The sequence below is a fragment of the Micromesistius poutassou genome (assembly GCF_964030765.1).
Source record: "Micromesistius poutassou genome assembly, chromosome: 17".
Lineage (NCBI taxonomy): Eukaryota > Metazoa > Chordata > Actinopteri > Gadiformes > Gadidae > Micromesistius > Micromesistius poutassou.
Window position 1 is genome coordinate 16,512,332 of NC_140287.1, and position 10,253 is coordinate 16,522,584.

At 48.1% G+C, this 10,253-nt stretch overlaps 1 protein-coding gene across 1 annotated transcript in view; it reads left to right on the top strand.

The window, feature by feature from the left end:
- Window positions 1-838: 838 nt before the first annotated feature.
- rps6ka5 (ribosomal protein S6 kinase, polypeptide 5) overlaps window positions 839-10,253 on the top strand; it is a gene marked incomplete at its 3' end in the record, with an annotated part of 19,264 nt that continues 9,849 nt past the window's right edge. Inside the window, exons 1-10 of the mRNA XM_084482150.1 lie at window positions 839-1,118; window positions 3,832-3,903; window positions 4,439-4,657; window positions 5,021-5,136; window positions 5,475-5,576; window positions 5,710-5,793; window positions 5,978-6,081; window positions 6,299-6,449; window positions 7,084-7,245; window positions 9,232-9,357. Of these exons, the coding sequence (XP_084338276.1) occupies window positions 1,049-1,118; window positions 3,832-3,903; window positions 4,439-4,657; window positions 5,021-5,136; window positions 5,475-5,576; window positions 5,710-5,793; window positions 5,978-6,081; window positions 6,299-6,449; window positions 7,084-7,245; window positions 9,232-9,357 (1,206 nt within the window). The 5' untranslated portion in view covers window positions 839-1,048. The remainder of the gene's footprint in view (window positions 1,119-3,831; window positions 3,904-4,438; window positions 4,658-5,020; window positions 5,137-5,474; window positions 5,577-5,709; window positions 5,794-5,977; window positions 6,082-6,298; window positions 6,450-7,083; window positions 7,246-9,231; window positions 9,358-10,253) is intronic.

The following is a 10,253-nucleotide window of genomic DNA, read 5'->3' on the forward strand; positions in this document are numbered from 1 at the left end:
GGGTTAAAGTTCACCGTCTTCCGGGTGACACGGCTGACAATACCATTTGATTTATTTATTAACGATGTATTCTTCAATATCATGTCTAATGTGGAATAATGTATTAGCCTTATACAGTTTATGGTGAGGACTCACGTCCCATATCGTGTTTCTCATCGGGTCCGCTCAGAAGAACTTTACCTATAATTATTAATCTGGTCGAAAAAATATATTTATCGATCATGAATGGCCAACAACTGCAAATACACTAAATAAAGGAATTGTTTTGTTATGATATGAAAAATTAGCATATTAAATACGATATTGAAACATCCTTAAATCAAATACATCTTTATTCGTTATTCTTGAAGCAATTTCAGATCACTGCCACAAGGGGGCGACACGAGCACGTATAAAACCAACGCGTTTTTGGACATGGACTTTCCTTTCCAAATTTAACATCAGGTTTCCATTCAGTAAAACTGTGTCTGCAAATGTTCGGGTATTTTGATTTGGCCAAGTTGTCAATATATCTTTCATACCCTTCAATTTTTTATAGTTGTGATAAGGATTTGGTTATGGTCAATATTCAGACTCCCGTCACTATTTAATTAATGCAAGACCGGTGCTTAAAATCGGGTAATTCCCCCAAATCAGATGTTTTATTGCCGTCTATGACGGTACGCAGTGTACGCCATATGCGTCCACTGTCGCCCCCTGGCGGACATATATGGACTACACCACGAGTGGGCGGGCATGTCCAATCCTCTGACACCACAACGAGCCAATCTGCGGGGATCTTCTCCCATAGCAACCCCAATCACGCAAGACGGGGAACTCTGTTGCGAAGGTAGTGGCGTCGGTGTGGTAGAAGCAAGTGTTTCCTGAGCTTCTGCTGCTGGCTGCTGAGGAATAGCAACAGTGATCCCGCCGATAATATCGTCAAGTTTAGTCACCCCACCGCGTCAGGTTACTCCACCGCATCCACCCGACACACCAGACCGATGACCCGCTAGGTTCCGGGCGGCGTTGCGGGCGGCGAGGTGTCGGTAATAGTCGGGATATTCCGATGCCTTCCCCGATGGAGGGGTCTTCAGAGAGAGGTGACCTGGTTACTGTGAAACATGAGCTGAAGAACGGTGAGTCTGGTCCTGCTGGCTGGCTAGCATCACACACACATCCCTAAGGACCTGGGGGGGGGTCTGCGGTCCTTCTGCTCTGAGGACACGTGTGTGTCTTCTTTACACGCGTTAGCTCTACCCTCGTCCCCCAGGCGGCTCGTCTCGCGGCGGTGCGCCGGGACGGGATGCTCCGAATGAGCGTTATTGGAGCGAGAGAGAGAGAGGGCGGGACTTTCAGTGGCTTGGTTTTTATCTGTGAGTGAGGGAGGGACTTCTGACTATGGGAGAGCCGTATCCGTTAAATAATTTGGGTTATTTCTTTGGAAAAAAATATCCACATTTATTCCCCTTGTCGTTATTGTTGTCAGTTTGGGCATTTCCTTATTATTCTCTCTCCGGGGACTGGGAACCGCTGAACAAAACTCATAGGAAGTAAGAGACCGGAAAAGGCGTTGCGGTAGACCGGGATAACGCTACAAATCAGGATCCCCTCAGAATACATTAGCTCGCCGTGCTAGTGGTGGAACTACCATCGTTAACCAGACTAATGTAGACCGTAAAAGGCGAGGGAGAGCTGGCTAACCTGGATAACCTATCCACCACGGTTAGCTGTTCACGCCTTACTTTCATCACCCAACCTTACCCAACTAGTTACAAACTAAGTCAAATCAACTGTTCAAAAGTTGTTGACCCCCCCCCCCCCCCCCCCCCAGCTCAAACTGGGATCCGTTTCCAAACTGTTCGATGACACTGATAAGGAGATCCAGTGATCTATATTAGACATGTCTTTAGGCTGAGAGCTTAGACGTTAGATAACCCAGATAAGTTATCTAAAGCTAACAGAGGACTGCAGTCACTTCAAATAGAGTTAGGGTTCTGTTTTAATGGGGCCCCATGTACACTTCCTAATTCATATCCACATTGTTGTAGTTGGTGACACGAGAACCACACAAGAACCAAACCGAGAACCACACGAGAACCACCAGCCCATCGTTTACAGCTTCCCACTTTCTTGACTTTTACGACTGATTGACTCAAGTGCAGTCGTAGCCCAGAACCGGGACCCCAGTGTTTACATCAAGTGGGGGACTGCTTCAGTTGTGTTGACTATCACAGCTGCTGTTAGGACCTTGTTGTTGAAAGAGAGCCATAGATGGAAAGCCTTGCACGTATCCTCCCACCCCCTAAAACCTTAAAGAAGTTTCCTCCATAGATCCCAAAGCTGTTAAGTAATCCTGATCTTAGAATGTATTCATTGTGATTTGGACAGATCTGTAGCTGTCAATGTGGGCACAGATAGTAGTAAATAGTCGAATGCTAGCGTTCAGGTATAGACTTGAACAGACTGCGGCCCTTCCCCCAAATATGTTGACAGTCAGGTTGTCATTGCCCCAGTGTTCTCTGGTACTCTGTTGTTACTACTAGTGTTATCGTGGATTGAACTGACACACACACACACACACACACACACACACACACACACACACACACACACACACACACACACACACACACACACACACACACACACACACACACACACACACAAAAATAATGCTGCAGGGCTTTTCCAAGCTCTATAAAGATCTGACGTCCGTGGATATGTATTACATTCTGTCATTCCTACAAAGTCCATACTTTCTGTTCTATATAGAACTGGGCTTTCCCCTGCTTTTAATGAAGGACATATTTTGGAACCAAGTTAATGTTCTGTCGCATGACCAAGCCAGGATAACTCTCAGCCAGTCTATTAATAAACATCTTTTAACGAAACCTGGCCCTCAAAGGCTGCATCCGCACCAACGTTATGCAATCTGAATCTGTTGGCCTGAAAGATGTGGATCACATAGAAGATACGAAAGACGGGCCGTTCTCTCATGGCATACAATAGCCCCCCCTCCCAACCCTCCCCCCAACATGTCTTCTGGTCGTCAGAACACAAGAGCCATGGTGGAGATGGAATCAGCTGTCTTAATTACTGCGGGCGCCACAGCCTATTTTCAGAGTGTGAGATGGCAGGCATGCAGTCACTACATGTGGACCACGGCTCTGGGCTCTATCCGCTGGAGCCCGGCCGATGCACACATGCAGGCCAGCAGTGGAACGGGGTTGTGTATTCATTAGCTTAGTTTATCGCTTGGTGAACATCAAAGATGAACCTGATCCATTTCCTGGAAAGGAGAGATGGGTTGAATTATCTCCACTTTTTTTTTTTCTTCTTATCCAGCACTGTCACAGCAACATTTGCAAAGTGTATTTGCAAGCATATTAGGCATGTGTGGTTGGTGTCATTCAATGTAAGTCTTTTTTTTTTATATATATACGACCAGCGTGTGAGTTGGTTAAATGTATGCCAAATTCGACATCAAAATGGGACTTGCTGACGTGACATATTAGCCACAATGAAGGTTTTTTTTTAGGTTATATATGTTGTACTTGCTTTTTAAGAAGCATTTTAAGAAGATTATTAGTAACCAACATTAAGGGACACGTATGATTACTTAGGTGCATTAAGTAGCATTATTTGGAAAAATGCAGTAATGACCAACAATGTACTGTTTTCATTGTACTTTTTACCCTTTATGGTGTTCCTGTGTTTCGCAATTTCTGCTTTTTACATTTCTATATGTTTTCTGCAGCAATGTGGAAACGTGTCATGGAAAAATAGCTACATTGACCTTGTGGTTGCTTGGCCTCATTTGATTTCCTTTTCCTGTTTCGTCTGCTCCAGCCAACCTCACAGGCCATGTGGAGAGGGTGGGCATCGAGAACTTTGAACTGCTTAAAGTTCTGGGCACGGGAGGTAAGAGGCTCCTCCCAGTGTAGTAGTGCTGTGCAGTAATGTTCCATGTTATTTATATTTTTTCGGTGGGTTTGCGCTATTGTCACACAGTTGACCCAATTTAATATCGTAATTCGCAATTTCTAACATTTGTGTTTTTCAAATGTGTGAAATGAGTTTAAAGGTGCGATGACATGCCACCAGGTGTGGTGTGATGTGGTTAGCCGTTACAAGCCGTTTTGGAAATCAGCCCCTTAAGACGTCACAGGTGTGCGTGTCCACCTAGATGTGTGACGGATAGATGAGCAACGTTTGCTACAGTCCACTGGGTAGGCTGATAGACTGATCTATCCAGCACACATCTAGGTGGACACGCTCACTTTCTGAAGTCATAAGGGGAAGATTTCCAAAACGGCTCGTAACGGCTAATCACACCACACCTGGTGGCATGTCATCATGGCACCTTTAAAGTGGCCCGCGTTGATTTCCTACCACTAGAGGGCAGTAAAGAGGCGTAGCCGTACTCTCTCTCTCAGAGTGTTTTCTCGTGTCTCAGCGTACGGAAAGGTGTTCCTCGTGCGCAAGGTGAGCGGCCACGACGCGGGCAAGCTGTACGCCATGAAGGTCCTGAAGAAGGCCACCATCGTGCAGAAGGCCAAGACCGCCGAGCACACGCGCACGGAGCGGCAGGTGCTGGAGCACATCCGCCAGTCGCCCTTCCTCGTCACGCTGCACTACGCCTTCCAGACGGACACCAAGCTGCACCTCATCCTGGGTCAGTCCCCCCCCCTCCCCCCCCCATGACACTGATGATAACAAATGTTACGAGTCTCAATTTAAAAAAGCAACATTTATTGAACCGTCTGTAAATCATGGCAGAAAAAAACGGCGGAAAAAATCGGCTGATACCGATACATGTAAAAAAAAAAACACAAATATTGGCCGATATATCGGTCGATCACTAGACTGTACTTTCTGCCAATATACTGTCAAGAAATCCTAGTGGGGGAACGATGACCGGTGACATTTAAAATGATGAGTAAAATAGATTGTCCCCAGCTGAGGGAATGCAGGCGATCAGACGAGCGTTTTGAGACCCACCCCCCCCCCCCCCTCACTTCATCATGTCTCCTTCCAGATTACGTGAACGGGGGGGAGCTGTTCACCCACCTGGTGCAGAGGGTCCGCTTCAAGGAGCAGGAGGTGGCTCTGTACAGCGGCGAGATCGTCCTGGCTCTGGAGCATCTACACAAGGTGCGTCGCATCGGACGCCGTAACCAGGGCGCCGCTGCAATTAGGAATCCATAGAAACATAATGATAGGTGGTGGCTCGAATGTCTCCGTGAGGAAGACGTTGCGTTTGGGCTACGATGATTATGCGGGTGTAAAAATAGGCGGAAATTAGGTTGCTTAAAAAATGTGTTTTTAAGAGAGTCAATTAATTGGTGGGTGATTCGGATCTATGGGAGTAATGGTGGCTATTTTTGTCGCCGCATCCTACATTCACCGAGTCCTCCAGGCATAAAGGCTTCATGTACGTCTATAGATAGATGGAGATGACTCCCCTGAGGTTTGTAGCTCTTCTCTTCCAGCTGGGAATTGTCTACCGGGACCTGAAACTGGAAAACATTCTACTGGACTCGACCGGTCACATTGTACTCACAGATTTTGGCCTGAGTAAAGAATTTGATCAGGTCAGTGTGCCTGGACAGATGTATATATTTGACATTATGGATATTAAATGATACCAGAAAATCCCGAATCACGGTGCATTCAGGATTCAGAAAATGGGATTTTTTTTTTCTTTTTCCTGTGCCCATTTGTCAGGTGGAGAGGGCGTTCTCGGTGTGTGGAACCATCGAGTACATGGCTCCAGAGATCGTGGAAGGAGGCGCGTCGGGCCATGACAAGGTCAGACCATCTCTGCGGACTTGCGCTCGTTTGTGCGTGCGGGCAGAAATCAAAGTTGCCGCGCCGCATTCTCCTTTTTCATGAGCACTCAACACATTCTCCGGCAGAGAGAGAGAGATGGAGTGAGAGCGGAATGCCTGCGAGGGAGTGAGTCTTGTATGGGCGCCTTGTCTGTGTGTTCCAGGCGGTGGACTGGTGGAGCCTGGGGGTCTTGATGTACGAGCTCCTGACCGGGGGCTCACCCTTCACTGTAGACGGAGACGACAACTCGCACACAGACATCGCCAAGTAAGACGCCCTTCCTCGTCTCAGACAAAAACCAAACAAAACAAAACCCAGTCCCGAGTCGCCCTCAGACTCCGGCGGTCGCCGTGTCGGTTTGGATTGTGTCAAGAGTGGATGACTCCATTGGCCCGGAAATAGTTGTAATAGTTAACGCTGTATTTAGTTTCACCAATTTATGTATTATTATTTAGAATCCATGCGTGGTTCCTTCCCACTCCAGGAGGATCCTGAAGAAGGACCCTCCTTTCCCCAAGGACATGGGTCCGCTGGCCAAAGACCTGGTTCAGAGGCTGCTCAACAGAGACCCAAAGAGGAGGCTCGGCTCAGGGCCCGGGTCAGCAGAGAACATCAAGACCCATCCCTTCTACCAGGTGGGCCTTTCACGACCCTTTCGATGTACGTTCACCGTGCTTTAGTCCATGCCTCCCCAAACGACGAGGCAGTGTCTGAGGGCTGAACCCACAGTGTGGCTTCAAACAGACATCCCTAGTCCACAAACAACTCTGTTCGGTGAGGTGTGATTTTAGTTTTAGCTTTTAGTAGTGATCGACCGATATATCGGCCGGCCGATATCATTGGCCGATATTTGCGTTTTTTACGTGTAACGGCATCGGCTGATTTTTTTTTTCCGCAGATCTTTTTTTATATATATATATTTTTCCCTGGCATGATTTACAGACAGTTCAATAAATGTTCCTTTTTTAAATTGAGACTTGTAACATTTGTTACCATCATTGTGTCATTTTAATGATGTAAATTGAGGGAGCAAAAGCAGTATTGGCTCCAAATATCGCCTCAAGAAAATTGGTATCAGCGTATCTGTCATTGGCTAAGGCTGATGAAAAAATATCGGTATCGGACGCTTTTATCCAAGGTGTCTTCATACAGTGAACCGATACAGCAGAGGACCTTCATAAGCAGCTGGGGGTTAGAGCTTTGTGGCTGGGAGTCAGACAACCTAAACCTAACACTGTGTTGTGCATCTTCTTCTTCTTACCCTTGTAGAAGATCAACTGGAAGGAGTTGGCAGCCAAGGAGGTTCCTGCTCCCTTCAAGCCGGTGATCCGGGACGAACTGGACGTCAGCAACTTTGCGGAGGAGTTCACAGAGATGGACCCCACCTACTCCCCCGCGGCCCTGCCCCAGAACTGTGACCGCATCTTCCAGGTGGGCTTTCACTTTCTGTTTCACACATTCATCCTCATACAGACACCTGCATGAATGGGGTAGTACGTTTCACTTCAATCCTTTTTTATCAAAAGAGATACAATACACATAAGGTTTACCCCTTATGTTGAAAGGCAGTTTATCTGTTTCATGCTGCTGACCACAAGAGGAAATCACTACAAGCTATCAATAACAAGTTAACTAACAAACCCACTTCCTTCCTGTCATAACCAATCCCGAGGCTTAATGCTTTCTGCCACACCAACTGGATTGAAGAACTGCGCGTCTCGTTGATCTTTGCTTTAAAGTATGAGTTCATGATGTTGAAGAAATATACTTTCTTCCGATGCATAAGTACAGTTACTATCCAGTACTTAAAAAATAATGTCACTTAGCTCCAGAGTTCCTCTTCCACTGCGCAGCCTACAGAGCGGTCTGTGTGGGGCCTCTCCCCGTCTTGTTGCCTCTTGGCCCTTGCTTGTGTTCCCATCGGGGTGAATTCGGCGGCGTTGGATATTTTAGTTAGAACTGTGTGAGCTTTAGCGTCGCGAGTAGCGCAAAGTATTGGCTGAAGTGAAAACTGACATTAGGCGTCGCGCCAGCACCGTAACTCGGGTGTGAAATACTTCTCACAGCCATTGAAGTTCTCAAGTGAAGTTGGTGAACAGAGCTCCAGCGTCTGCTGTAAGTCAACACGCGCCCGTGTGTGTGCATCGGTATTTAAATCGACTGAAAGAGGGGCTTTTATCGAAGTCTTGTAATTACTGCCACATGCGCCTCTGATTGAGGTAACAGATGTGAAGGACTATTTTTGATGTAGCTTTGAACTGCGGTGGGGCCCACAACACCGTACCAGCTGATGGCTGTCTGCTGTATCGCTGATTGCCTCCTGGATCCTCAAGCCCCTGCCGATCAATGGCTCCATTAAGGAGTCTTCTCTGGGGGAATAAAAGGTTACACTTGGGGAGATCACCATGCCTGTCTCAGGCACGCCCTCGCTCTTTGATTGCCAACTTCATCTCGCCATTTTTTTCTCTCTTCCCCCTCCTCTCAGCTGCCATTCACACACCCAGTCTGGGATTTAGTTGGCTTTATAATTTGCCCGCCTTAGCAATCTCTCTCTGAGATGACGGCAGCGATCCCAACTTTTACATACAGCGCCCTCCCCCTCCTCCTCCCCTCCCCCTCCTCCTCCTCCTCCCCCCTCCTCCTCCTCCTCCTCACCCCCTGCTGCAGCTCTTCACAGAACAACACTACAGTTGCATTAAGAGAACCGAGGTGTAATTTCACATCAGAGCAATCAAATATTCAAGGCCGGTAATTTTGGGGGCAACTCGTGCATTCAGGCGCTCCATCCTTCCGTCCATTCCATGGCTGCCGCTTCACACCACACAGCTGTGTGTGTGTCTGAGTGAAAGGAGGAGGCTGGGTGCTTGCGGGGTGGGGAGGGGGGGGGGGGGGGGGGGTAGGAGAGGGAGGGATTAATGCCCGTTTTAGAGCTCTGGGCTTCAGCACAGTTGGAAGTCAAGCAGGCAGCGTGCGGCCCTGACAATGGGCGCAGATGGGCGGCCGCGTTGACCTTGTGGTTAGTGGGATATCTGAGCGGCGTGTGAGACAGATATCCACGATAAACCCTCTGGCTGGATATATTATTCAAATATATTTGAACGTGCGGCATATGTACGCAGAACACAGCCAGAACAAAGTCCCTGCACAATCATCGCCTCTATTCTATTCGTTAGAAAACACAACAGGCAGGATGTTGAGCCTAAAAAAAAACCCTCTGAAAACCCGTTTTTGTTACTAGAGGTTTCCTGTTTAACATTTTTTAGCTTAACCCCCCCCCTCCCCCTCCCACTTTCCTCCCCCACACTTCTTTAGCATTGCATGTGTGTAATGTACATCTCTCGGAGTCCTGACAGGTCATGTAAACACGCACTCCCCCCCTCCTCCCTCCCTCCCTCCCTCTGTGTGTTGTGGGTGCAGGGCTACTCCTTCATGGCGCCCTCCATCTTGTTCAAGAGGAACGCCGTGATGGACGACACGCTCCAGCTGTGTGGCGCCTCCGAGAGGCCGGGCGCCGCCGCCGTGGCCCGCAGCGCCATGATGAAGGTCTCACTCGCTCACTGGCTCACTCGCTCACTCACTCAATCAATGGCTCACTCACTCTCTCACTCACTGGCTCACTCACTGGCTCACTCACTCAATGGCTCACTCACTCTCTCACTCACTGGCTCACTCACTCACTCACTCACTCACTCACTCTCTCACTCACTGGCTCACTCACTCACTGGCTTACTCACTGGCTCACTCTCTCACTCACTCACTCACTCACTCACTCACTCACTCACTGACTGGCTCACTCTCTCACTCACTGACTCACTCGCTCACTCTCTCACTCATACTTTGTGGGGTTCTCTTAAAGAGAATATATTCCCATAGTTTATCCCTGTTGTTTTGACTCTTGGGTGTAATCAGTCTGAGCCCCAGAGGATCTGTTGAGTCAATTCCCTGTTCCAAATAAGTCATTTTTTTTGCCTCCCTTTTCCGTCCTCGATGCCGGCTCTAGTTTAGTTAGTTTGGTTTGTGTGTGTCCACCACTTGACGATGATTGGACTTTTGTGTATTGCTGTACTGTTCCTAAATGTTTTGGAGGTTTGTGTTTGTGTTTGTGTTCTGTTCAGCTCTTGCTAACATTCTGGCGAAACCATGCGTGGTCCAGCAGGGTCAACTGGGATCAGTCTTAATCGAGTGTTTTGAGGAGCTTCTGTGGCTGCGTGGGTTTTGAACGTAGTCCTGCGCTCCTAATGGCCCCGTTTTACAGATAAGACACTACTTTAGCTCTGTGTGCCTTCGCTCCTCAAATATTTACATAAAGTTACTTCAGATCCCAATCAAACCTCTCCAGCACACCGGTTGGAGTGGAGGCAGGGTGGTTCGCGGTGGGGGGAGGGCGGTTATTTGTTCTGTGCTCTGGTGCAGCCGTCTCACCGTAGCTGCCCCCGTGT